The sequence below is a fragment of the Solanum tuberosum genome, unplaced genomic scaffold (genome assembly GCF_000226075.1).
Source record: "Solanum tuberosum cultivar DM 1-3 516 R44 unplaced genomic scaffold, SolTub_3.0 scf00105, whole genome shotgun sequence".
Lineage (NCBI taxonomy): Eukaryota > Viridiplantae > Streptophyta > Magnoliopsida > Solanales > Solanaceae > Solanum > Solanum tuberosum.
Genome location: NW_006239031.1, coordinates 274,680 through 302,538, shown reverse-complemented (window position 1 = coordinate 302,538; position 27,859 = coordinate 274,680). Strand labels below are relative to the sequence as shown.

At 35.7% G+C, this 27,859-nt stretch overlaps 3 protein-coding genes across 5 annotated transcripts; 1 reads left to right on the top strand and 2 right to left on the bottom strand.

Moving 5' to 3' along the window:
- Positions 1 to 617: 617 nt before the first annotated feature.
- On the top strand, positions 618 to 13,828 carry LOC102578542 (dynamin-2A). The gene is made up of 22 exons (XM_006349226.2): positions 618 to 973; positions 1,493 to 1,543; positions 1,659 to 1,779; positions 1,913 to 2,002; positions 2,394 to 2,455; positions 2,540 to 2,654; positions 2,792 to 3,134; positions 3,429 to 3,576; positions 4,112 to 4,213; positions 4,313 to 4,432; positions 5,344 to 5,427; positions 5,508 to 5,635; positions 6,342 to 6,426; positions 7,062 to 7,194; positions 9,436 to 9,512; positions 10,360 to 10,416; positions 11,091 to 11,235; positions 11,324 to 11,481; positions 11,810 to 11,923; positions 12,000 to 12,067; positions 12,344 to 12,516; positions 13,256 to 13,828. Exons 1-22 carry the CDS (start codon positions 830 to 832, stop codon positions 13,414 to 13,416), a joined length of 2,679 nt encoding a protein of 892 aa, XP_006349288.1. The 5' UTR covers positions 618 to 829; the 3' UTR covers positions 13,417 to 13,828.
- A 268-nt stretch (positions 13,829 to 14,096) lies between these two features.
- LOC102578218 (uncharacterized) lies at positions 14,097 to 21,492 on the bottom strand. 3 transcript variants are annotated; one of them, XM_015309527.1, is made up of 12 exons: positions 21,346 to 21,488; positions 20,692 to 20,838; positions 20,326 to 20,499; positions 19,839 to 19,921; positions 19,529 to 19,727; positions 18,548 to 18,669; positions 17,788 to 17,854; positions 16,865 to 16,915; positions 15,647 to 15,699; positions 15,296 to 15,506; positions 14,916 to 15,086; positions 14,097 to 14,375 (listed from the first exon to the last, which is right to left on the bottom strand). In XM_015309527.1, exons 1-12 carry the CDS (start codon positions 21,409 to 21,411, stop codon positions 14,313 to 14,315), a joined length of 1,407 nt encoding a protein of 468 aa, XP_015165013.1. In that variant the 5' UTR covers positions 21,412 to 21,488; the 3' UTR covers positions 14,097 to 14,312. The 3 variants fall into 3 exon arrangements, with proteins under 3 accessions (XP_015165013.1, XP_006349287.1, XP_015165014.1); XM_006349225.2 differs by having other exon boundaries at positions 21,352 to 21,487; XM_015309528.1 differs by lacking the exon at positions 14,097 to 14,375 and having other exon boundaries at positions 14,972 to 15,086; positions 15,292 to 15,506; positions 21,346 to 21,492.
- Positions 21,493 to 22,447: 955 nt separating this feature from the next.
- On the bottom strand, positions 22,448 to 27,425 carry LOC102606210 (NADPH-dependent pterin aldehyde reductase). Its single transcript, XM_006349224.2, has 5 exons — positions 27,083 to 27,425; positions 25,536 to 25,605; positions 23,715 to 23,908; positions 23,060 to 23,232; positions 22,448 to 22,818 (listed from the first exon to the last, which is right to left on the bottom strand). The coding sequence occupies exons 1-5, from the start codon at positions 27,335 to 27,337 to the stop codon at positions 22,749 to 22,751; spliced, it is 762 nt and encodes a 253-aa protein (XP_006349286.1). The 5' UTR covers positions 27,338 to 27,425; the 3' UTR covers positions 22,448 to 22,748.
- Between the last annotated feature and the right edge of the window lie 434 nt (positions 27,426 to 27,859).

Sequence of the window (27,859 nt, the reverse complement as noted above, 5' to 3'; positions counted from 1 at the left end):
GGCAAAATAGTCAAAAAATAAATTCATACAAAGCATGTAAAAGAGAAATACTATAGATAATTTAAGATGGAGGGAGTATGTTTTAATTTGGAATTTAAATGTATCAATAAGAGTGACTGGATCAGTTATCTAGTGTGCATCCCAAATTAAAACGAAATTCAATAAATCATATTTTCTTTAAAATGTCTAAATATGATTTATTTCCTAACTCTTTTAGACCCTTTTAAGAAAAAAATAAATAACCTTTAACTCTAAATATAAAGTAAAATATACATATCTTACAAAATACACGGATATAATTAGATGACATAAATATTAATATATTAATAATTCGATAAATTTATAAAATTTCACAAATGAAAGAATACAAAATACACATTCTCTATTAGTTGAAAATACATAATTTAAGGGACTAAAAATGTAAATTTCTCTTGATTTAATATATCAAAGAAAATAATAGTAGTATACTTACGTACAGGCGCATATTAGTCGGTTGATATATACTAATTTGTAGTAACTGCCGAGATGAGAGTCCAACGATCAAAATTCTAAGGAAAAAAAAAAAAATCTCTTCACAAAAATAATAAGTAAAACCTAATACCAAATCAGAAAAAGCATTTCCATTATCGCCATTTTCGGTATCTGTTAAATCTCCAACAACTGTCTATCCCTTCTTCGCCGAGAACCTCCATTGCATTGTTCGGTGCAATTTCAATGAAGGATTATAGTCTGCATGTAATAATGTATGCAATTTCAGTGATCTGATTGTGTAGTTTTGGTATTTTATTGTGCGGACGGAGATTGTTTGATTTGGTGGTGAAGCGGATCAATGGAAGCGATCGAGGAATTGGAGCAGCTCGGCGATGCGATGAGGCAAGCCGCGGCGTTGTTAGCCGATGAGGATGTTGATGAAGCTGCCGCATCGAATAAACGACCTTCAACGTTTCTCAATGTAGTGGCGCTTGGCAATACTGTATGTTTTATTTCCTCTGCAATTACTACATGATTTGTCTATTGCTTCTGTATATTGTATGATCTGTCTGTGTTAGTGTTATGTTATTTTTCCCTAGATGCAATGCCACATCGTGTGGGAATTTATGAAGTATTACATGCCTATTTTTCTATAAATGAATATTTGCCAACTTGATAGAAATATGGGCTTATAGTATTTGCACTCACCTGCTCATGGAATCAGCACTAGCATTGTTAGCTGACAATAACAAGCATATGATTGTCCAATAAATTTGTTTTCCTTTGTCCTTTCCACTTTGGTTACTCTTTTTGTCAAGTTTAACAGACTCACAGAGTTTTTTTGTTGTGTGTTGAAAGGTCACAGCGTACAGAGTTATTTAACAATGGCTTTAATTGAGTTTGAATTTTGTATACAAACCAAATGTTTATAGCAATATTGTGAAAATAATCTTCAAGTTAATTCTTCATTCACTCCTTGTTACTGTGTGGTTGATCTATATCTAAATCTTTAACATCTCAGGGTGCTGGTAAATCAGCTGTATTGAACAGTCTTTTAGGACATCCTGCTTTGGTTAGTTTCATTTTTACTGATAATTTCTATATATATATATATATATATATATGATAATAAATTGTTGCAACTGTCTGTTCATGCTTCTATATTGTTTTTACCTTGATTTGGACAGCCAACTGGTGAAGGAGGTGCTACTCGTGCTCCTATATGCATTGAACTTAAAAAGGATAGTTCCTTAAACAGCAAGTCAATTATTTTGCAAATCGACAGTAAATCCCAACAAGTCTCTGCAAGTGAGGCCTTCTCCCAAGCTGCAATATCCTCTATACATATTATAGTACAGTTCTCTGTGAATCTATTTTCACTAAAGGCTTATAAATTGGTCATACTCTGATCATACTTGTTCACTCTTTGGCCCAACAAAAGGTGCTCTTCGCCATTCTTTACAGGATAGACTAAGCAAGATCTCAAACAAAAGCCGAGACGAGATATATTTGAAGCTTCGAACTAGTACAGGTGTGTCTACTTTAGAAGTGGTATGGCTGTATTCGCTTTGTTTTTGCCATGTTAATCTAGTAGTAGTATTCTACACTTAGAAGGATACTAACTCCATTATTGGTTGACATTATTTTTCTTATTGGAGTTTTCAATCCTAGGATTCTTCTGCTGATACTGTATTATTTACTTTAGTTGAACTTCGGTATAGTACATGGTCCATAAACTAGTTTGCGGTGCACCTTAAGTGTAATTGTAATTTTTTTTTTGTTTTTCCTGTGTTGTTAGTTTAGTTGATGTTGGATCTCATAAATTTGGATTGTCTTCTACTGATGTCTCTCTGTCCAAATTGCGTGAGCAGATAGTTTTCTACTTATCTTTGTTACTTTTGTGGTTTTACCTTGCTGTACAGCTCCTCCATTGAAGTTGGTTGATCTACCTGGAGTGGATAAGGGACATATTGATGATGCATTGGTTAGTGCGAGATTGCGCATTATGGATTCCATTTTAAAATTCACTTTCTTATAGGTGCTTAAGGGTGTTCTTTTTTCCTTACAGAGTACATATGTTGCGCGCAGTGATGCCATATTACTAGTTGTTATTCCCGCTGCTCTAGCACCAGAAATTTCCTCGTATAAAGCACTTCGACTTGTGAAGGAGCATGATGGAGAATGTGAGTTGTACCATCAATGCTTCAATTATTAGTTTCAAGGAAATAAAATTTTCCAAATAAATATGTATTTCACAGCAAATTTTCTTCACTTCTCCATATCTCATAATTGCTGAGAGCATAATTCGCAAATGCTTCAGGTACAAGAACTATAGGTATTATTAGCAAGGTAGATCAAGCAGCTTCAGATCCAAAAGTTCTTGCAGCTATCCATGCGCTTTTGCTAAACCAGGGACCACCAAGCACATCCGATATCCCATGGGTTGCTTTGATTGGTCAATCTGTTTCTATAGCCTCAGCCCAGTCAGGAAATGTAGGCAATGACAATTCACTAGAAACAGCATGGCGTGCTGAGAGTGAAAGTCTTAAATCAATATTAACAAAGGCTCCTCAAAGCAAGCTTGGTAGGGTAGCATTAGTGGAGGTCCTTGCTCAACAGATCCGTAATCGAATGAAAGTCAGACTTCCAAATCTCCTCTCAGGGTAATGGCCTATTCCATTGCTTTAATTTCACTTTCTAGATTTATATTTGGTAAAATTAGTTTCGGAAACAATTTTTTCAGTTTTTCTCAATTTAGTTTGCAAAGCAACACGTATTGGTGATTTCTTTTTCCCATTCTTTGGCCTCCACAAAATTATGTAAAAGTTGCAGCAGATTGCTCATTATCGTATGGTATATTTGAGTTTCTAGTCTCAATCTTCTCCCTTTTATCTATTTTTTTTTTCATTAGCTACTTGTACACACACAATTTAATCCTTACTTTATAACTCCTGCAGGCTCCAGGGAAAATCTCAATCAATAAAGGATGAACTGGTAAAGTTTGGCGATCAAATGGTTAATAGTGCTGAAGGTACAAAAGCTTTAGCCCTTGAGCTTTGTCGTGAATTCGAGGATAAGTTTCTGGAACATCTTACAACTGGAGAGGTGAGTCTTGGAGTAGGAAAAAGAATGAAAGCCTAATGTCTCTTTTAAAGTTTATAGTCATGATATTGCTAACATGTTGCTTGAAGTTTCTGTCACAACAGTTTGTCCAATTTTAAAGTGAATTGTCCTTTGAGAAATCAAGTGCTACTAGAACTTCCTTTATTTAGTTTTTACTTTTTGTTGGTATATGTTTATTGACAAGCCGGTGGGAAATCTTTCTCTTTTTTTTTTTTTTTTTGAAGAAGTCAAAAATATATTTTAATGGCACACTTAGAGGGTGTCAAAATATGTCAGTATTGAGTGTGTGATGCAGCCACATCAATCTATCAAGTTTTCTCAACTACCAATACAAAAGAGAATTCATCTGTCAAGTTCCCTTTTTCAGTTTTTCGTTTATTATGTTAACCTAGAAGCCCCTCTGGCAATTGGGATCCATGATTGGTATACAGAACCATGTGCTATTTTAGTTGTTTTGTTTGGTTAGAAGTGTAATCTCTTTGGGTATATACTTACTGCATGTAAGCTAATTATGTAGGGCGGTGGTTGGAAAGTAATTGCAAGTTTTGAAGGCAAATTCCCTGATAGGATTAAGCAGCTTCCTATGGATAGACACTTCGAGTTAAAAAATGTGAAGAGGGTATATTTCTTACTCCATCATTCCTTCAGTCAAGTGCATCTTTATTGAATGATTCTTTATTCTTCATTTTCTCAAGTGAACCTTCCATGTTGACTGAAGGTTGTGCTAGAAGCAGATGGCTACCAACCTTACCTTATTTCTCCCGAGAAAGGGTTAAGGTCTTTAATAAAGAGTGTGTTGGAGCTGGCGAAAGAACCTTCAACACTTTGTGTCGAAGAGGTGATCCCTATCCGATGTTATTCTGCTTTATCAAGGCAGTTGTTTGTTTTTGCTTGACCTATTTAGTAGTTTTAATTGTATCTCATCGTCCCTTCTTCCCCAACTAGTTTCTGATTGAGGCATAATAGTTGTTGTCACTTTTCCCTGTTCTTGACAATCACCAAAATGGAAAAGATGTAGGGAATCTTTTTGCAACTTTTATCTCTTTTTCCTGGCCTCATGCCACCACCTCATATCCTTTCCTCTTCCCCTTACGATCTTCTAGTTTCTTTGTTCATGGATTTCAATTATTTGGTTAACTAGAAAAAATGAAAATTCTAATATGATGATGGAATCGTAGCTCCCATAAACATGATTCTATCAAGACAACAGTTGTGGTTAGTAGGACTTGTTGACAGTCTCTGCCTCCAGCCTTTTTATACCCTTCCATTATTTCATCAAGTGATTTCCTTGGGTAGTACTGATTTACTCCTATCTACTATGTTAATCAGAAATTATGCAATTTTGGCAGTACACAATTGTCTTTCAGAAGCATTTTGTTTTTTTCTTCTCCTTTCAATACCTTGGCTGGCCTTTGGCAATACTATACTCATGAAAAATGAACCCAACTTAATCAGAAATTTTGCATTTTTGGCACTATACAGTTGTCTTGCAGAAGTATTAGTTTTGTTCTTTAGAAATTATGGGTTCATTTTGCATGAGAGTATTTCCAAAGGCCATCCAAGCTATTGTAGATGGCCTTTGGCAATACTCTCATGCAAAATGAACCCATGCTAATTGCAATATTTATCTGTGCCTGAGACAGTTAGTGAGAAATTATTCTTCCTTGAACATTTCTCCAAGGACCTGTCCAAGTTAATTCTGTAATGTTCCTCTTTCTACATTCTAAGTCGCTTTAGAAATTTTGGTAGGTGCACCGAGTACTTGTCGATATTGTCTCAAAAGCTGCTAATTCGACACCAGGTCTGGGAAAGTATCCTCCTTTTAAGCAAGAGGTGCCCATCATGCAGATCTGTAATTTTACAAGTTGAATCTTGTGATATTCTTTTCTTCTTATGGAAATAATTCATCTTAGGTAATTGCAATTGCAACTACTGCTCTGGATGGGTTTAGAACTGAAGCAAAGAATATGGTTATTGCCCTTGTTGACATGGAGCGGGTTTATGTTCCCCCACAACACTTTATCCGTTTGGTGCAAAGGCGGTATGATCATAATCTGGCTCCTTTCGTTGCTCTCTTTCCAGAATATTGTTATCATATTTTTGTTTGCATTTTACTTTGTTACCTCGATACCTAACATTTTTTCAAAAATAATCAGCCTTTATGTCAAAATCTCTAATAATCATATTTTCAGTATTATTACAATGTGAGACAAATCAAGCATAGACTCATCTATGGGTTTTACTAGTTGCAACCTGTATTGTCTGTGGATTTTTTTCTAGCGTATTTGTAAAGCAAGTGGACATTGAGTCTAACTCAACCTTAAAAGCAAAAACTGAAATTCTCTTGGAAACTGAAATTCACTTGTGCTTCCAAGAGAATTTTGTCTCAAGATGCAGTTAAACTTTTTGTTTTTATCATCATCATCCAGGTACCGTTACTTTTACCTGATGAAAAAGAAAAACATCATCAAGGGGTGTTTCGCATTGATGTTATCTCATTTATAAAAGTTGTTTTTAGACAAACTGAATATGAGAGAAAAAAAGAGTTAGAACCCTTATACTTCCACTGGGAGCTCCCAGTGAATTACCAAAAGAAGAACAAAAAGAGATATCAAGAACTACTCTTTTGGAAAATACTGGGAGTGAGATGTATGTTCTTTTATGGTGCATTTTCATGTTTCTGCCCTTAACATTATTTCTCCCAGTAATCTGTTGTTCGGTGAAAGTTAAATCCTTGGTTTCTCCAGGATGGATAGGCAGCGGCGTGACGACGGCCTGAAGAACCCATCCTCCAAGAAGGCAGCACAGGCAGAGCAATCCATGTTGAATAGGGTAGGCCAGTCTTTCCAATGAGTACTGATTGCTTGAGTTCTTTACCTTCTGCTGTCCTGAAGCTTTGGAACTACTTGGATTTTCTCTTCTTTTGTTTTATGAAGTAAGTAGTATTATAAATGACATCAAGAAGATGCATATAGAAAAATAGTTACAAAAGAGTGAGATTGCTAGCTTTGTTACAAAGAGTCCTATACTAAGGATAAAGAGCTAAAGTCCAACAACTTCAAATGAGAAATAGCCTTAAGAGAGTGGTTTAGAGTTGATATACTATCAAAACATCTTCTATTCCTCTCATTCTAAACACACCAAAAAATACAAGCAGAAATCATTTGCCAGACTTGTCTGATGGATTTATCAACTTTCCATGAACTCCAACTAATGTAGACCTCCTTGATACTGTCAGGCATGACCCATATGAAGCCAACAATTGTAATGAACATGTTCTAAATACCAGAAGCCACTGTGCAATGTAGTAGGAGATGTCTGTTGATTTCAAAGTTCTGTTGACACATTAGCATCTGTTAACATGATCATCTTCCTTCTACTGAGATTGTCTCATTTCTTTTTCTTCTTCCTTCCATGGTTATTATGAGTAGAAAAATCTCTCCTAATTGCAACTAATTTTCATATAGGCAACCAGTTCGCAGGCTGGAGATGAACAAAGTAGTTCAAAGTCGGGGAAGGATAAATCAGCTCAGCAAGATAAGGATTCACAAGAAGGACCAGTGTTGAAGACTGCAGGACCCGATGGGGAGATAACAGCAGGTTTAAATTACTGAGCTTGTCTCCAATAATTGTTGATCTAACACAAGATAAATTCTTGGTTCTCTCCTTTAAAGCTAATAGGTATATGAGCATTATTGATAAACAATCAAACACATAAAAGTCATGATAAGTATTCTGTTGACCTTGATACAGAATGTCATTTAGCTTTTTTATTTTGCCTGTTTTGGGGGATGCTTCTTTATCCTTCTGAACGCTGTAGTCTGAAGTGAAATTGATTTATCTAGTTTGCTTAGGCTTGTTAGAGTATGTTGTGCAAGTGTTTCTCATAGTTTGTTGCATTTAGCAAGTGTTTCCGCTGCCAGAAGAGTGTAAGATTAGTTCTTGTTAGTCTTTAAGAGTCGGGTAACCCAATAGTAATCATGATTTACATAAAAATCTCAGTAATATATATATTTAGCAGTTTTACTGGCTACTTTTAAATGTAGCCTTTAGTTGGTCCACTAATACTAGCTCTGGGCCTTGCGTCAATGTAGGTGAACAAAAAAACAAGAAAAAGCTAAGTTAGTATACTTAATAAAGTATGTACATTGGTGTAAAATTTTAGATAGAATTATTTTCAACTTTTTCCGTAGATATTCTCTATATTTGCAACCCAAAATCACTTTTATCATGGCCAGAGAGCTGACAAATGAGACGAAGTAGAGAAAGAATGAGTGACCAACTGACCATCTTGGAAACACTTGGAGGTCATCCACCTTATATAAAATTTAACTTGATATTACATTGTAGAAAATAAAGTTTTAAATCCCCATTTATACAAGCATACCTGCGTTTCCATATGCACTATTGATATTGGAGTCGCCATGAACGTTATTGTTCTTGTGTTGTGATTATGACTATGCTCCTTGTGTAAAGACAGGGATCCTTTTATAGGAACGTTGAGCTACATGAGATAAGACAAGTATTCTGATTTATGGAATTCGTAATAATTATAATTTACACTATTCTTAATGATTCTCTTGGCTTTCAGCATAATAATTAAAAACAATTCATGCAAATATTTTAACTACTCTCCTTATATTCCACATGTCTTCTCAAACTCAAGGTGGTGAAACAACTTGACTTTGCTCATCTTAAAATCAAGAAATACTAAATCTTTAGGATAATAGTAAATAGTTGCTTATTAAGTGTCACCAATTAGTGAATAATCACTAAAAGAAAGTTGTGTTGGAACTCTTTCACTTGGAAAGTTGCTGATAATCACACAGCTAAAGCGCTTCTTGCAGCACATTCAAAAGATGAACATTTTCTCAGTTACGAGGAAGTATGGTGACACGAATATTTAAGACATCCCTGGCATAGTTCGCATTGGCGGTTGAATAGTAACTGAAAGAGTCGTTCGAACGGTGATGGAAAAAAATTGCTAGGTAGTGGTTGGAAGACTGGAAGAGGTGTTGCTGCAAGAATGACCATCAAAAAGAGGTGTGGAATCACTAGTACAATCCCAGGAAAACAAAGTTGTAAAACATGGAAAAGAAAACAAACTTTGGCTTCACGGAACCGCCTTATGCAGAAGTTACCTAAATCTCTACCGAGATCGTAAAGGCTTTGATATCGAGAGAAAAGAATATGAAGAGAGGAACCCCTTTTGGTACTGCCTGAAACTATTTAGTGTTTTGCTGTTATTACAGAAATAAAAATCTTATTTTTTTTTATGACAAGGAAAACCCGTAGCCGCTACCCTTTGGGTGCGCACAGTGTAAAACCCCCGCTCCTATGCAATAGCTCACAAACCACATAGGAGTGGTAACCCACACTAGGCAAGCCCGGTGCGACGAGCTTGACCCAGGAGGCAAACCCCTTGCTTTCTCTGGCAAGGGGTTTCGAACTTGAGACCTCCAACATGGAAGTCCCAAGCCCAAACCACTGGGCCACCCCGAAGGGTAGAAATAAAAATCTTATTTTGAAGTACATGAAATAAGAGAACTTCCGTAATTCCTGAGCTTCCTAATAATTAAGCCATAACCATTAATAACATCTACATGGCATTCATAATAATTCTTTTCACTCTCCACAATAGCATTTTATTAAGGATTTTGTATTCTGGATTAGCCCTTTTGTTGCATTGAGAACTTATAATCACATACATTCCTCCAAGCTAATGTGATTATTTGGAGCCTTTGAGATTTTAACATGGTTCCTCGATGCCTTATTTGAACTTTTTACGGTACCAAAGTGCTAAATTTGTTGTGCTTACAAATAGCTTCCGTCTACATGCAGGGTTTCTACTGAAGAAAAGTGATAAAAAAAGTGGCTGGAGCAAGCGATGGTTTGTTTTAAATGACAAGACCGGAAAGGTTAGCATTGTAGCTTTTTAAGCCATTCTAATATCAGCTGGTGAAAACTCATTGCTTACTGGACCTAATTATATGTATGTGGTCCTTTTATAGCAATTCCTGTTGGGAGTAATTAATTGTAGGAACTTACCATTTAGTTTGAGATCAATAACCGAGTCAACAGCTCATGGTAGAAAGGAGGAAAAGTAGTGCTATACTTCCGAGTTTACTGCAAGTTCATATCTTATTTGTAGTTGCGTAATTTGTATTAAGCTGCGAAAAGATGTTACTACTTGTATTCTAGACCAAATGATAAGATGTTTTAGTATTTTGATACGTTTAATCAAATCCCAAATTAGTTTCTTTTCATCTGTATTTGGGTCTATTTAAATGGAATGTCTACATTTTCGAAGTTTTTCTTTTCTCTTTATTCATATTTCTAAATTTTCTAAAATTCATGGACTGTTCTGTTCAAAATCTAAGAAGAAGTATATTTGTCCAAACCCAAACTTCAATTGGAAGAATTTGGAAGATGAACCGTACCCATTCCCCAAGTAGGATATTATATGTGCAATAAAAGCGGGAACAGAGAAACCCAGGAAGACTTGGACCCTTTCGTTGCGCACTAATATACATACCTTTGTACTACCAGTAATAGATCGTCCAATATAAGATGACTTAATATTGTTCTCCTTGTGGGTGACCTTTATATATGTTTCTTGTACATGTTATTTTTCCCCATAAAGAGAGAAAGCTAAAATTGAGCCCTCACTAGTAGTATATAATGTATCCATTCTAGCAAAATTATGAGATATTATAGCAGTTAGTTTGTGCCACTGTTTTATAGCTTTTAGTTATGCTTTTGCAGCTTGGATATACCAAGAAGCAAGAAGAACGGCATTTCCATGGTGTAATTACTTTGGAGGTACTAAAAAGCCAATTGTTGTTTTTAAGATCTAGTTCTTTGATATTTACATTTCAATTTTCGATATGTACTTTGGACTCGTTATTTTTATAGATTTATTAGAAAAGCCTTCTGTGAGTTCTATGTGTTTATTCTAATTGTTACTCTGTTAAGATTGCCGGGTTGACAATTTGGTGGTTGCCTTAATTGGAGGTATTTTCAATTCCAAAAGTGTTTTTCAGCTGTTTGACTCGTGTGCTGCTTTCTTTTTCATTTGATAGATTTGATAAGTTTTCTGGCTTCAGTTTGTTTCACCTAGATTGTTCTTTCCATGTTAAAATTTATATGCAACAATCGACCAGTACAGATTTTACACAGCTCTTGCTCTAAACTTTTGGGGCATATTATGTTTCATGTTTGTTTACATCACTGAAGGATTTTTTTATTAATTTCATGTTCTCTTATACCACAGAAAAGGTTGTCTTTAAGTTGTCAGAAAAAAGTAGGGAAAAAAAGAAAAAATAACTTTACAAAGGTTTTTGTGCGTCGGATGTAGGGTTATGTTAGATCTAGGAACCACATCATGTGCAAATCAAATATTGCAAGAGTCACATGGCATATCAAAGTCTAGCATTCATTATCTGGATATGTTGGACCTTTATCTTATCGTGTAACGTGCTATGCGAAACTTTCAGGAATGTAATCTTGAAGAGGCTTCTGAAGAAGGCGAACCATCAAAAAGTTCAAAAGATAAGAAGGCAACTGGGCCTGATGGAGGAAAGGGACCTAGTCTCGTGTTCAAATTAACAAACAGGGTTCAATACAAGACTATTCTTAAAGGTGGTGCATATTCCTGAATTTCTTTTTGCAAGGGAATTATATGATTTGTTCTTTCATTTTTTACAACCAATTTTTTTTTATATTGCAGCCCAAAGTACTGTTATTTTGAAGGCAGAATCTTTGGCTGAGAAGATTGAGTGGTTAAATAAATTAAAAAGTGTCATAAGTTCTAAAGGAGGTCAAGTTATTGCTGAGTCTAGTCAACCTATGAGGCCAAGTTTATCAGAGGGGACACCTGGGACACCTGTAAGTAGCAAAACACAGTTCGTTAAAGACTCAGATTAATTTATTTGCAGGTTCTTCCTATAAATGTTCCTTCAGTTTACTTCATCAGAAACAGTTTCTTCAGTTTACTTTACCAGATTACTGCCATTGTTTATAAATATTTTACTGCACAAAGTTTTTTAGTGCCAGGAGTATTCTTCTTGTCTTACCTGTAAAGAATCTCTTCATATTTTGACTTCTTGATAAGACCATTGAATTTGTACACCAGCATTTTATGGAATATTCTCTTTCCACAATCTGTGTTGTCAAATATCTTACATGGAAAATACTTGGATTGTTTTCTATTTAGGACATGATGACTAGGAAACCTGCAGATCCAGAAGAAGAACTTCGATGGATGGCTCAAGAAGTACGTGGTTATGTTGAAGCTGTTCTCAACAGTCTTGCTGCTAATGTACCAAAGGTCAGTTTAGTGTAACCGTTATTCCCTGCACTTTTGTTCTCCATACCCTGTTTAACTTGGGATAACTGGTTCTCAGGCAGTTGTTCTTTGCCAAGTAGAGAAGGCCAGAGAAGATATGCTTAATAAGTTGTACAGTTCTGTCAGGTTAGCAGCAGTTGTATTTCCTTTCAGGAATTATGGATTCCAGGAGCTCTGATTTTGACCACCATATGTATGCAGAGGATCTTTTTTTATATAAAAAATCAATCTCACAAATTTTACTTAACTCAAAGCTGATCAACCCAGAATATCTATGGCATATGAAAGTGTTATGCATGCAGCCTTGTTTGTCTTAAGAAAACTCTCTTTCCTGTTTGTTATCTTTGTTTCTTTCTTATTATCTTCTGACTGCACCCCTGTGTATCAAAATGTGGACTGTAGCGCACAAAGTAGAGCAAAAATCGAAGAGCTACTCCTGGAAGACCATAATGTGAAGCGTAGGAGGGAGCACTTTCAGAAACAGTCCTCTCTTCTTGCTAAGGTCACTCAGCAGCTTAGTGTTCATGATAATCGAGCAGCTGCTACGTCTAGCTACTCAGATAGTGATGGAGCTGGTATTTGGCAAAACCTTTGATAGCTTTAACTTGAAGCCTTATCCTTCAATTCTTTGACTGCTTTCCAGCAATTTAATATGTTGACATCTTAAATTATCAAAACAAACAAACTCCTGTGGTATAATATACTTGCCTCCTCATAAATAAAAACGAAAAATGAGTTCCTCTAATGTGTAATTCACCATGACCTAACACATGTTTTCTCATATGAGTTGAATGACTGCCATCTGGTGAACTATGTTGGATATCCATGGCTAGACCATGAGTTAAGGAAGTATATGATTAAGATATCCCCGAGAAACATGTTATTTTAGTTCCACAGGACCAGTGGACCACAATGCAGTAAAAGATAGGTCTAGTGACCCTGGTACACAAACCTTAGTCTAATACTGCAAGCTAACGTAGTTGACTTCTAATCTTGTAGGCTTTTAAATAACAAATGCGGTTGATTCAGAGAAGTATTAAGACTTTAGACTCTTTTTGGTATGAAAGATAACATAGTTGAAACATCATTCCACACCATAAGAAAAAAGCTTGAACTTACTGTTTAGGAACCTTGTATTAATGAATGCTGCAAAGTGTAAGTTATCAACCACTGTGCTTCGATTTCCAATTCATCCCCTTTCTCTTATTTGTATATGGCTATATGCTAAGGGCTTTTCAACAAACTCAGTTTATCACCAATATTCTTTTTACCCTTGATGCCTTGTGCTTCTTTTAAACTTATAATCATCTGCAGAAAGCGTCTCAAGATCTGGTGGGCAGTCATCAGGTGATGAATGGCGATCTGCATTTGATGGTACTTCAAATTCCCCTCAAAATGGTGATGCAGGGTCTAGAAGTCGTCGTACACCAAGCCGGATGCCACCTGCACCTCCTGGTTCTGGACAAAAATCCTAGACATTCGATTCATATTCTTTGTAGCTGAGGAGGTTTTGTTTCCTGCTCTCTTCTTGTGCTCTTGATGTCCTTGGATTTTGTCACGAGATCTTTGTATACATAGCTTCCACATTTTAGGTAACATCTCAGCCATTGGTCCAGTGGTGGTCTCCATTTACCATCAAAGAATAAGTTTTCCAGTTGCTGTTCGATCCTCTAACCATGTTGCTACTTATTGATTTCAAAGCAAGGAATTCAGGACAATCTTCATGTATAATTTTGTTAGGCGCATGGACAGCTGTCTCTAGTGTTGGTTGAGCTTTAGCTGGGCTTAAATTTTGATAACGTTGCTTAGTGAAGTTGGTGAAACACTTCAAAGGTAGATCATACTTTGGTTTTATAATCTAATTTGATTCTTTAAGATTGCATCTTGCATCCTTTGGTTTGACCTTTCTCCGGCAAATGTTTTTTTTTGTCACAGTTCTATAGTTGTTCTCCTCTCATAGTTCTTTTTTATCACTTGCCCGAGTTTTGAGTGGTTGCAGTTTGTTACTTCTTGTCCTGGATCATCTTCGAGTTTCTACAGGGGTGGAAGATAGCTCTAGCTGTTTCCTTTAACGTAAACTATAATCAAACACAAGAAGCTAAAGTGTTAAACATGAAAATTCTTTGAAATTGGTGATTGTGTCACAAGTAACCTAACAGGAAGAACATTGATCGTTCGCTTTTCTATACATGGCTTACTTGGTTATTTACAATTTTGAATATTGGTTGAAAGGGTCTTATCTGTTCTTAGAAAATGATAAATGCTTTAAACAGAAGATATTTCCCCAGTAAACATAGGATGGGTAGTGATCTGCTAGCACAGCCAACAAAAGATGTCACTCTGATTGGTGAATTAGAAGAGGGCACCATAATCAATTCCATACATTCTCCTTGAAGGGACCAGAATCCTGTAATAAATTCATTACAAGTTTAACCTGTAGGAAAATACAAGAAGATAGAGAGATCAGTGAAGTGAAAGCTCCGCAAAGCTACAGTGCCCATACAAATGTAGAGATTTTTGTATGACAATCTAAACTAAGCTACAGGTGGAGTATTTTGGAGGGGAAGAAACACAACAAAAGTAGACCGATGGGGAAGATTTCATTAAAGAAAGGCCTGTTGTCAGACTCTTTCATCTGAGGCGTTAGAGGAATAACTAACTATTTGTCCCAGAGATAAGCATATTGATCATCATATCATTACCCATCAACCTCAATAAACTAGTGTTTAATACTAATTGATGGAGAGTTTTCACTGCCTTGGGATTGTCAGCAGACGGCTTTTTATGTAGTCCCCAAGATGGTCATCATAATATGAGGTTACATACTAGTCAGAATTCTGAAACCTATTGACTTTTAAGGACAGGAACCTATTATGGGAACATAAATTTTTCTTTTTCCTTTTGAGGAAAGAATTATTCAAGAAAAAGGCGGCAACAGTCATCCAAAAGGCTTTTCATTGGAAAGAAAAATCACCTGAGCTGTTTCTCGTACCAAGAAATCATCAATGATTCGCTTAAAATCCTCATCTAGAATATAGTGACAGCTGTAAGTAGGTACTGGCATATATCCCCTTTGAATTTTGTGTTCACCCTGAGCACCAGCCTCTACTGTGCTAAGATTTAGTTCAATTGCCGCGTCTATGGCCTGAAAAAAACAGATCAAGGGAACTTAGATATGAAATTTCATGCAGGAAAATATAAAGAGGAGACTGCTTTACTTCTGAACCACTAAAGACTAATTCTTGAAAACATACGAGTCTATACCATGAAAAACACAAGTAGATATCTCTGTGGACACTCTTGTCATAAGTCAAGAAAACCTGCAGGCAGCAATGGATGGTTTAAAATACCTACCTGGTAATAGCATGCTTCAAAATGCAAATTTGCATAGTAGGTTCCTGGGAGACATCCCCATAGTCGTCCATACAAGGTATCTCCTCCAATAAGATTCAGGGCAGCAGCTACAAGCTCATCACCTTCTTCCGCAACGACAAGCAGTACATTGTCGCCCATCTTTGCACCCATACGATGAAAAAAATCTCTCGTTAAATAAGCAGTACCCCACCTAAAGAGAGAGAGAAATCAGATTAGATAATGCAGGTAATGAAATACAGCTGTAAAATACACTAATATGGCTGAATAAAGTTTAGTTAAGATAGTATCATAAAGAGAAAAGGTTTATGGTCCAAAGAAATGAATTCCTACTTGTTATCGGTTGTATTTCTGTAGAACTTATAAAATGTGTCCCAATGACTGGCCTGTAAATACCAATAGACAAGCATGAAATGAGAATTTCAATCTAATTCAAGGAAATAATAATAGTTGCACTTGCACATGACTCGGGGTTCATGTGCCTTAAACCCAGAAATCAGTTTCACGATGTTTGGTGGAGGAAAGTCCAGATGTAAAGGACCTCACTTGTTCACAAGATTTAAATAGTTCTCAGCAGCACCAGACCAACACGGAAAGAAAGAGATAAAACGATATGCACAAAATATTTAAATCCTTTGGGAAAGGATATAGTAGATCACAATCAGGTCATTAATCCCCAAAAAGATAATAAGTAGAAAATAAATAAACATTAAATAAATCAGGTACCAATCCATTCTTTTTTCTTTTTTGAGTATTTGCACAACTAGTCTATTTATGGTTGAACACCACTGCTCTGAATCTGACATGATCACCTAATAGCTCCATTACTTTATCTGTCAAAGTTTGAAGCAAAGTACATAACTCTGAATCTTTCACTCTATCACAACCATTACATATCAAAGTTAGAATATTAGTACCACACTAATTTAAAAGAAATTCTGCCAGCTCCAATTTTAGAATTTTTATTGTGGTCCAACATGATTTGAGTATTAAATTCCTGTAACCTAAGTCTACTCTTCCGAGAAGAGAAGGAAGCAATTTAGGGAAGAAATCTTTCCTATCCACTAGAAATCTCAGGAGAAAATAAAGGGTTTAAACTCGCTGATAGGAAAAGAGAGAAACAAAAGCAATAGCAAGAGCACCGCCAATCTGCCTTTTAATGATGAATGAAGCTCTGTTATTAGCATGGGATGCCAAAACCATAGGTTCAAGGAAAAGGGATCAGTCAAAATACAGTCAAGTTTTTTTTGTTGAAACATCACCCAATGCTCAACTTAATAGAAAGGACTCATGAAATAGGTCCACATATAGGATCATATCCTAATATGGCAAGGATGGTATGGTCCCTTGATCAGTCTCTATGATATCACATAGTTCTCAAGCAAGAAATACAGATTTGCATCAGCATGCATGTACTATATGAACAAGCAGCAATACATCACAACAAATAAACTGTTGTTACTGCCCTCGACAAATATGTTACCCTATTCCAACAGTCACCTATGCTCAAGAAACTAATTTAATGGAGAGTCAAAAGCTGCAAAAACACACCTTGATTTCATGTCCTCTTAAGCGTTTCATGGTCACGTTTTGAGCCGATATCTGAAATAAGAAAAGATCTTATGTGCATTTTGCAAATTTGAAGACATTGAGAAGAGAGCGAGGAGGTAAGCAGTGTTTAGCTAATGACAAAACTAAAATGAAACATTGTACTGCTCTAAGAAAAATTTTGAGGTGATAGAAATAAGAGACAAAGGATGAAGAAAAGATGGCAATGCAGCAATATGCAACATGCCAATAACGTGACGCTGCAGATGGGGGATAAAGTAAATAAACAATAATAGTGCCTTGTTTATACAACAATAACAGATTCGTTCTTGATTGTAAGAGAGTCAATAAAAACATGTTCCCAGTAGGATTAGATATAGTCTTGGAGTAGGACCAAAGTCCTCCAGTCATTTGGTTTTCTGAAGCAAGGACCTTTATATGTTCCAGTACTGCAGGCATGTTCTTCATCATGCGATAAATTCTTACAAACTCTCTATGATACATGTTCGGGCATGTGCAACCAAAAGGCATGTCTAATTACTATTATACACCACATTCATTTTTAAGTTTCCCAAAGCTTTCACTACTGATAAAACAACTAAAAGGGCCTATCAAATGCCCCAATGCCTCATCCCAGAAATAATCACTTGAACTTTCTAAGGTTATTATTGACAAAACAAATATATAAACGTGTTTCCAGTAGGATAGGATATAATTAAGATATAGGACCAAAATCCTCAGGTCATTTGGCTTTTTGATGCAGAGAACTTGTAATGTTCGGCATGGACATGTGTGACAAAAGGCATGTCTAGTTAGATTTTCTTTTGATACAAATACCTTTCATTATACAACCTTTTTTTAAAACTTTATAGAGCTTTTGACTGACCAAGCAATTTCAAGGAAAAAGAACAAATACTTTTACAAACCTTCTTGCGTTCTTGACGAATGTTTTTCCTCTTGCTCTGCTTCATGTCCATCAAAAACTCATCAAAGCTGAACATGCAAGAACAAACTTATAACAATCAAGAAGAAACAAATACTTGTTAACAACTTAACATGATGTAATGGTAAATATGAACATATAGAAATGGGGACAAAAAATAAAGGTCTTCTAATGCTCTTCAGATGAAGCAAAACTGGTAATGTTAGCAGTTTCAATTACTTTACTGGCTTTTTCTTTGTTTGGAGATTAATGGTGGTGTCTCAGGCAGGTTGCGCACACCTAGACTTGTTCACCAGGTACCTTTTACCTCCCCCCAAGACAAGAACAAGGTAACTCGGTCTATCAAGGTTTAGGAAATGAATACAATTCACCTAGTGTCACCTATGCGAGATCCAAACCTTGGGAACAAGGTTGATACTGCAACTCTAAGACAGCAAGGCCAACTCCTTCCGTGGCTTTTGTGATAGAGGTACTACCAGTTCTAAAAGGAACCCCATTCAACCAAATTAGTAAATACCAATAAGGCCTTCCTTATCATTAAGCACCAAGCTCCTTCATCCATAAATCAACCAGGAGATGAAGCCTTCAGAATCTGTAGTTTGACAGGATGTAATATGACTGAATGAAATAAGATCACCTATTAAGAAGAAGAAAAAGAATAAAATACAAGCTACAACTATGTGGAATCCATTTCTAAGTCTCAGAGAAACTATCTCAAGTAAGAAGTAGATCTACATACTCACTTTTTATAATTACGATTTTTCCAATGATACTGCATTCCGGTCCTTTGCAGAAAACCTTTCTCCTCCAACTTGTGCCACTCATTTGAAGTTGGAAAAGTAATATGTAGAGATGAAACGTTGAACTGTCAAGGTAAAATGTCATCAGAATACAGGAAAATATGCATGTGAAATTATTAATGTATTCCAACTATGGTTGTTGACAGAAATAAAAAGGAGTTCCAGAATGTAATCTTACTAATAAACGTATGGGCCATATGGTAAACTATGAAATCATGTACTAGATTCTCCAGGTAATCACTTAGCACAAATTACTTTATGAATCCCTTAAACAATGTGACTCAACAGTAGTTACAATTCAAGAAGCCAAAAGAAGGAAACATCTTAGGACGAAAGCTACAGAGGAGCTAATTCATAAGCTTTGTCGCTTAAGAAGTAACTTCAACAAAATGAGAATTTTAAAGATTTTAACAGACCAATCACAATTTTTTCTCTAATTTGGTATGGTACTGGTCACTTTATGTCATGTGCCTAAACTTTATGAGCCATGCAAACACGGTTCCTTGACCACACTAATATTTCTGTTCTCAATCAAGCTGTCTGCTAGCATGCACATAGGGAACAGGTAGAATTGCAAATTCCTCAATTGCCTTTTGAGCTTGTATAGTAAGCTCTTACCACCAAAGGCAGCATTGACATCACTAGAAAGTAGCATATACTTAAAAGATCTCTTCCAAAAAACAGACATATCTTTTGGCTTCTTATAACTCACAAATCTTTATCAAGTCAGACAAAAAGAAATGATGCATTCCGTTAAATAATGATAACAGAAATATTGGCTTTAATACGCAGGATCTTCCATATCCAGTGAACAACAATTCATAAAAATAAAAAAGAAACAGACTTACAACTGGATGAGTTCATAAAAGTACTTATGAAATCCAAAGTACTACTAGGTGTGTTTGGACATAAAGAAAAGCATACCTTGACTGCCAAATCCTTCATTGCAGAGACCAGGATGTCAAAGACTTGATCTCTATGTGAAGTGTTACGGACCAAGATCCTTGGGCCAGTAACTGGAGTGAAAGGCACCGAGCATTGCAGCTTTGGATAATAGCTCAAACCATAATTGTAATAGGCATTTGCCCAAGAATTATCGAATACATATTCACCATAGGAATGGCTGCAAATTTGGATAAGAAGGAATTAACCAATGCACGTTGATTACATGGAGTAGAAAACTTATCTAAACAGAAGAAATAAAGTTCACATATAGAATTGACAGATTCTGAACCTTTTGAGATAGAGAGGAACAACACCTAAAATATTTTTACTTTCATCCTCAGCAATGATGTGTTGTGGAATCCAGCCAGTTCCCTGAGAGAGGACATAAGTTTTTCTTCCATCAAAATGAGGTCACAACAAGAACAGAGGCAGCATAAACTGAAGATAGATGATAGAAGAGATACAAGATTTGCTCCCTAGGTCTCTTATGAGTTCACCGAATGAGAATTAGGCTCACAGCTATTCCAACAATAATATTGAAAGATATGGAATGAATAAACAAAACAGTAAAAATAAGCAAAAGACAGAATATTTGCCACAACGGATATTATTGATATAGGCAGGCAGAAACAACTTTTTACTTGTATAAACATCACCAAACACAAAAAGACAGACAAACTGAGGAAAGAGAAACAATGGCAGGTGTAGTGTTCTTAACCATGCAACAAATAACCATTAAGGAAAGCATTTTCATGTAGAAGGTGATAATTGATAACCTCCACAGCAGAGCCAGACTCCTCTAAGCTCGAAAGAAAACCGTGTGAGAGAAAGGGATTAAACTGCTGATGACCTGTGGCATCCAGACTGCAAGAATCCCAATTATCTGGCGAAACCTCTGAGATTGAGGAAACCACAGAAACAGATATCTTTTCAGGAGTTCCTGTATCCCCCTAAAACAAAAGAGAAATCTAATGACGTTTGAAGCAATATCACAAGAAACTATCACTACAACTACCATAACTTTCAAAAGGGAAACTATATAAATACTAGTAACTATGAACGTTGTTTTCTTGATTTGTTTTGATAATGTCAGTGGTATGTTTCAACTACCCAAGAAAAAGAAAGGGAAATCCAAGAAATACCAGTGAATCCGCCTCAGATAAAGTGAATTCCCCAAGCGAAAGAACCTTGTCAGCAGGCTTTACACTTCTTCTTGAACCCCAAAACAGTGCTTTTACTTTGAAAATACAAACTGAATTGTGGGTAAAGTACGTAGATGAAGATTTCCCCTATAATACAAACAGAAAACAAGAAAACCATTAACCCTTGTTCCTGATACACCCTCAACCTAGATATCATTGAAATAACAAAGTGAATTGTGGGTATTGTGCGCAGATGAGGATTTCCCCTACAATACAAACAGAAAACAAGAAAACCATTAACCCTTGTTCTTGATACACCCTCAACCTAGATATCATTGAAAATACAAAGTAAATTGTGGGTAAAGTGCCCAGATGAGGACTCCCCTACAATACAAACAGAAAACAAGAAAACCATTAACCCCTTGTTCTTGATACACCCTCAACCTAGGAACCAAGAATCGGACTTGGAATTTCTAATTCTATGAAAGCAAAGCTACCTAGAAATCATTGAAAATCCATTATACAACCAAGAATCGGACTTGTAACTTCTAATTTTATGAAAACAAAAATATTCTGAATGAACTCGACCTATCTAAGCGAGCTTTGCAAAGTAAAAACCGACTATATCATTATCAAGAAAAGAGAAGAACGAAGAAGTACAAGATGGAAAGGAACATGGCCCAGAAATGGTGAAGAAGGAAGTGCCCCTGTAATGGCCATGGCTTCCCACGAAGTAGATAATTGGTTTAATTTGTATATTTATAGCGTGAAATTGCAGCCACCAAATAGTTGCAGACGTCGACTCCTGAAGGAGCATTTTAATGGTGTTTGGATTTATTTTTTCTTTATTTATTTGAACAAACGCGGGATTTTTTATTTTTTTTGTTTCTTTCTTCAACAACACTTTTTTATTCGAAATAACTGATACTCCATGATGTATCAAAGTAATATTTACTTGGATTTAATTTTTTTACTTAAATCATATAAAAGCCTGAAAATATGTTTTAGAACTTGATGATAAAAAATCCTCCAAACAATAAATTACTAGTACTTGGTTGGTGGGATAAGAGCAGTATTCTTTGATATCCTATAAAATTATTTTATTATGTGTTTGATAGTAGTAGAAATTAGTTCGAGAATTGTGTATTCCATCACTTTAGTATAAATGGTGAAATAAATTATATACTCATAGATACTCCCTCCGTCCACTTTAATTGTCATGTCGGCTGTTGCGCTTTTCGAAAGTCAATTGATTAATTTTCAAAGTTAAATTAAATTACATTAATTCAATATTTTAAACATTCAAAAACTATACAAAAATTACTATAAATTGCAATTTTTTGTAAATTAATATGAAAAAAATACATCATAAAATGTTAGTCAAAGTTTTTATAGTTTGACTCTAAAAAAAAGAAACTATAACAATTAAAAGTGGACGGAGATAGTATTTGTGTGGCTAAAAATCATTTCATTATTAATTATCATTAAAGATAAAATAGATATTTTAAAGTTAAATTGTTAAAACTATTAAATATAGAAATGTGTCATTCATTTTAAAACTGATTAAAAAAAAAAGTACACGTCATATAAAGTGAGTATGAGTTTAAGATAAGCTCATATAATTGATAGATGTGATGTTGGCCAACAAATTATACAGACTTTGTTGAATGAAAGAATGCACCTCATAATTATATCCCAAAAGCATCATTGGGAATGGAGATTATAGCAGTGTGGCAGTAACTACAGGGATCAAGTACTAGTTATTAGGCAAATCTGGTTATGTTATGGATCATATTCATAGGAGGATGACCAACTGATACATTATCAACTTTATCAAACAAATAGACAAAAAAGAATTTACATAAGCCTAAACTCCCTTTGACTCCCTATTGAAGTTGTCAAAACATTACAAATGTTTCAAATTTCCTAAACTCACAAAAACATAAGACAAACTCTGGGGAGAAGAAGATATCACACTCAGCGAAGGCAAAAACTGGTGGTTTCCATCATTCTGCTGCCTGTTAAAGCTAGTATGTATGTCACGTTACTGTGTAAACTTACACCGAAAGAGATGCCCCATTATCAGCCATGGTTAGATTTAGTATCATATTAGCCGCCTTTGGAGCCCTGACAAGGTAGAAGGATTTTAGACATAAGCAAACTTCCAGAGGAATATGAAATTCATCTTGAAGCAAATGCAATAACTTCAAATTGAAGCCTGAAGTGAAACATTCCAAGACAAACCCCAAATACCAATTGTATTAAGAAGTTGAAATTGCATTCAAACAGCCAAAGCAATCGTATAGAAGAAGTTCTTAGTTCTTGACAAGTTTGAGGAGGGGAGGGTGAAGTGAAAGGTATGAAGTACCATGACTCAGGTGTCTGGTATAGGGATGCTGAATTGCCAAAGCATGAGTGAAGCATGTCCGTGTAAATGACACCAGGATTAAGTGCAACAGCTGCCATTCCAGGGGGCAACTCCTTCGCAACTGACGCTGTCAAACCTTCAATCGCCCATTTTGAAGCACAATAGGGTGCCACCTGTGAAAATTTAATAACCAGGTCTCAACATTAGTGAAATAAGCTAGTAATGGAAATCCAAATAATAGGCTTTTTCATCATCCATTTGTATCTCGTAATCCTACATACATTAAGTTCTTCCTCGTTAACTTCCAAATCTTGAAGTGCCAGTTTAAAGTTCACATTTGAGACCCAAAAACAAATGCAACTTAGGTTCTTAAATGCTTAAAGGGTCATGTTTGAGTTCCATGGTCACTACAAATCATCTAGTGCAAATGTTCTCAAATGTCACCGAGATTATACAGCAAAATTTAGTTCATCAACTCTTTACATACTTTGAAATCCCTCAGTTATTAGGGACATAAAATATGAGATCTGATGCACAGTTGGCCACAAGAACCATCATTTTGGCAAATCATCAGCAATGTGACTAACAGACTAGAGTAGAACTATGAGAACTTATGGATAAAGTTTTGGTGATTACAGTAGAAACTGAGTTTTACCTGTGCCGCGCCAGATCTTCCCCATCCAGAAGACATATTTACGATCACTCCTTGCTTCTTCTCAAGCATTAGGGGAATAAAGTGACGCAGAACATTTGCAGTTCCTTTCAGGTTAGTATCAATGACAGAATCAAACTCTTCAGCTGGCACTTCCCAAAGTTTGTTGTTCCTATTAATAGTTCCCGCACAGTTCACTGAACGAGGTTCATATTTTAGGTTCGTTTGAATGTGAGATAACAAAGACCAGTACAAACAGTAGATTGTCAATTTAAAACCATAAAAGTGTAACTTGTCAATTCAGCAAACCTCAACAAGTTGGGTGAGTGACATGATCATTCAAGGGTTAAATTAGGTTAACTCAAATTAACACATCGAGAAGACTGGGTCAACATGGGCTAGTTACCGACCCCATATAAACCTGGAGCTTTGTCACATCACATTGTCTCCAAAAAAAATGGACAAACAAATGGCTTTGATGAAATATATATTTTTACTTTATTGCACAATGAAGCATTTTTAAGCAACTCAACTTTACAGCTATAAACTAGAAAAACATAAGCAAATAGAACAGTAGTGTTGAGTTAGGCAGTTTGGACTATAAGCCGTAGTCAACCCATCTTGATCCAACTCATTTCGACCTAAACAGACTTCAAAGAAATAGAGTCATTGACCCATTCATTGATTCAACCAATTTTTCTACCTATATCAACCTAACATTTATATTCAATGCTCTTAGGTAAGAGTAAATATACATCTAAACTTCCTACCTTTATTTTATAGCTAGAAACTTACCGTCAATGAATCAATCAACCACATCTCCATCAGAATCTAGAAAATGAACCTCGGTCATTATAAGTTTTCAATTTATTATAAGACACAAATTATATCCCTTGTCCCAGCAACTCGACTTGAGACACATAAAAATTTTAAAGCATGTGTCAACAGGCACATCAACTAAAGGTGCATGCATATACAGCTAGAAGCCTAGAACTTAGAAGCTGCAGCATTTAACTTCAAGTGCATGAATGTTCACTGCCACACTAAAAAAACGCACCAAATGCTTAACAACGGCAAAAGAATGAAGACACAATATGGCATAAATCATAATACATATTGATGAACAGCACAGAGCCTATGGCTACACTGGTCAGTCTTGAAACAGCTCAAGAAATACAAATAGAGAATATATAAGCCACTTCAACAATGAGAAGTCAGAAGCACTTGTTTTACCCTCTTCACTTAGGAGAAACCAGAACCAATATGCTCCCTCAATGCTAAGAAATTTGATTATCATCTTCAGAATAATTGTCATTCTTAAAGTAAATATATCATCAGGTAGTGATGCATAATCAAAGCGCAAAACATCAGAACTCCAGTACCTAAATTAGTATGTATGTGAAGATTAATTTCAGATCCTCAAGGACAAATATACTTTTTTTGTTTTTCTTTTTGCAAAAAGAATATTTTTAATTGAGGATCTGAAATTCTCAGACAAATATGTTCTCAAAGATCTGACAGGAAACTGAGAAATAACATCCTTAAATAGGATCAACTTTCTCCAATTTTTAGTCGATCCACCGCAGAGTGCTTTCAATAGGGAAGATATTCTTTCTTTAAATTAGAAGAACTCCCAAAATTTCAGAAAAACTTGTCTGAAATATTAAACATTTAAAAAAATAATCAATTCTGCGTTGTTGATAGGATGACAGGAATAGGGTTGCACTTAAATTTTTGTAATGGGAGAAAAGATAAGATCATTATGTCCTTTAATATTTTTAAAAAAAAAACTGTACAGCAGCAGCAAGGTTGTAAACCAAGTACCAATGATATCAGGAACGCCCTTTTTCTCCATAACAGCACGTGCGAACTCTTCAACACTGCTATTTAGACTCTGAAATTCCAAGGAAAAACACAAACTATGTTGATAGATGCATGTAGGCTAATGAGTGATTTTGATACACACGAACACACACATATATTCATTCTTGCAGTCAACCAATAGGTTTATTCACCATAATAACATTCAACTATGCCAAACACCTGAGCTTCAGATGAGAGCAACATGAAGAGCAAGTACTCAGGAATATAAACAGGGTACAAAGTATTGATTGGGGAGGTGCTAAAAAACTCGTACTCAACTTACTTACTCCCTCTCTCCTTAACCAACAAGGGTTTTTAGTTTTTACAAATAGTACTAGTGTCTTTTCTTTTTCCACTCATCGGGCACCTACCACTTCGCAACAACATTGAATAGCTTGGCAAGTCATCCTACACCAACCTGTCCAAGACACTTCCAAAACTCAAACCTCTATAAGAATACCATTTGGACCACAACCCCTTCCAAATATTATTCATGGCATCATTTACCTCACAGGCTACCTGATTCTACGATTGTATCTAAAAAAATATCAAAATGGGAAACCGGCGTATCTTCATTATATATTTTGGTCATTTAAAGTTATCATTTGAGTTCATGTCCCACATCATGTTTGTCCAATCCTATGTTATAGCCCTGAAGTCAATCAATTTGTGCCTTTAATTGAGCTTTGGGACTCAGTTTCTGTCTAACTATATTCTCAAAGTACTTCTCTCCAATTAAATAAGTAAGGAATACACTCTTCGACCCGAGAGAAATAGCCTTTACATTTTCCTTGTCTTTCATTCAACTCATCCTATCAGTCTTCCACTCAATTCATCCTCATTGTTTATAAACTAACCATACCCAGAACAGTCAAAACCCCACTTCAACTAAAGTAGTTGATATTTGTAGGATATCCTCCCCTTAGCCTACAGACCTTATTTTCAGCCTATCAACTTGTGCATATTGCAACTTGGATTTGTCGACTATATGCCCCACGATGTCTTAATTAGCTAAAGAAGTAACAATAATGCATTGAAGCTATTAGTATCCAGTTCAAAGATAAAGAGCTTCTTCTCTGTTCCCAATCTTCTATGTATGTTTCTCTATTACTTAAAACTAAAAAGTCTAAAAGAGCCTGTCGGAAGCATAAACCCTACTCTAGATGGATATATAAGTCCTTATATCTGCAGCTACTGCTGAGTTTCTAATGCATAATTGAAGCCATATTCCAAGAGAAGCACAACAATTTTCCAAGGAAGCAACCCCATACCACAGTAAACACAATGAAACAAGCAGCAAAACCAACAACATTACAAAGAAATATCATTCCATTGACAATGACCAACTTGAGTAATCTCTATAACGGAATTATTTAGTCAATTGTCCTCAGTAAACTACACTTAAACCAAAAGGGAAAAGAAAAACATGAGGTACAGATTTGAAATGCAAATACAGCTCGCACGTAACCGTATACAAGGAGAAGGGCGAGTGTGAAATAGAGGATTACCACATCGACGCTCATGAGGAGGTGGTTGTTCTCTGAAGGAGGATTAGTAGAGGAAGCGAGCTCGGTTTGAAAGGCATTGAGCTTGTCCTGAGAACGAGCGCAGCCGATGATGTAGTGTCCTCTCTTTGCCAATTCTAGGGCTAGGGCTTTTCCCAACCCTCGGCTCACGCCGGTGATTAGCAACGTCCGTATCGCTCCTCCGGCTGATCGCATACTCGGATTTCCTGCCGGAGTAGGCATTGGCGGTAGTGTCATGTCTTTATAAAAAAAATAAGCACAAGAAATACGCTTCTTTTCATTCCCGGCAGAATCGACTCTTTTTGTTTGTGTTTTTTACCACCTACTTTATTCCTGGCTTTGCTCATATTTTTTTTTTGTCAAAATTATTTATTTGAAAAAATACGTAAGTAGTAGTAAGTAATTACTCCCTCCGTCCCTATTTACTTGTCCATATTTATTCTTTTAGATGTCCCTATTTACTTGTCCATTTTGACAAATCAAGAAAGGACAAAAAAAAAATCCTAATATACCCTCATTTAAACTTCTTGAAAATTTAAACTCCCCCCAACATTGATTAGTTATCTTGAATAAATTTATTTTGGAATCATAATTAATAAGGGCAAAATTGTAACTTTACTATGCTAATCATTGTTGTCTTAATATGTGTGTCATTTCTAAAGTGGACAACTAAATAGGGACGGAGGGAGTATTATTGCTCATAGTATAAGGGCCCGTTTGGCCATGCGATATGGAATTTTTGTGTTGTATATTTTCTCA

Bases quoted from the DNA above. Each gene is read 5' to 3' on its own strand.
- LOC102578542 (XM_006349226.2), top strand. From the start codon at position 830: ATGGAAGCGATCGAGGAATTGGAGCAGCTCGGCGATGCGATGAGGCAA. The intron at 1,544-1,658 runs GTTAGTTTCATT...TGATTTGGACAG, and splicing joins TTTTAGGACATCCTGCTTTG to CCAACTGGTGAAGGAGGTGC. The intron at 2,003-2,393 runs GTGTGTCTACTT...CTTGCTGTACAG, and splicing joins GAAGCTTCGAACTAGTACAG to CTCCTCCATTGAAGTTGGTT.
- LOC102578218 (XM_015309527.1), bottom strand. From the start codon at position 21,411: ATGGCCATTACAGGGGCACTTCCTTCTTCACCATTTCTGGGCCATGTT. The intron at 15,087-15,295 runs GTAGGTATTTTA...TGTTTTTTTCAG, and splicing joins TTGAAGCATGCTATTACCAG to GCCATAGACGCGGCAATTGA. The intron at 14,376-14,915 runs GTGATTTTTCTT...ATTTTCCTACAG, and splicing joins TGGTACGAGAAACAGCTCAG to GTTAAACTTGTAATGAATTT.
- LOC102606210 (XM_006349224.2), bottom strand. From the start codon at position 27,337: ATGACACTACCGCCAATGCCTACTCCGGCAGGAAATCCGAGTATGCGA. The intron at 25,606-27,082 runs GTAATCCTCTAT...TTGGAATTTCAG, and splicing joins TCCTCATGAGCGTCGATGTG to AGTCTAAATAGCAGTGTTGA. The intron at 23,233-23,714 runs GTAAAACTCAGT...AAATTTTCACAG, and splicing joins GAAGATCTGGCGCGGCACAG to GTGGCACCCTATTGTGCTTC.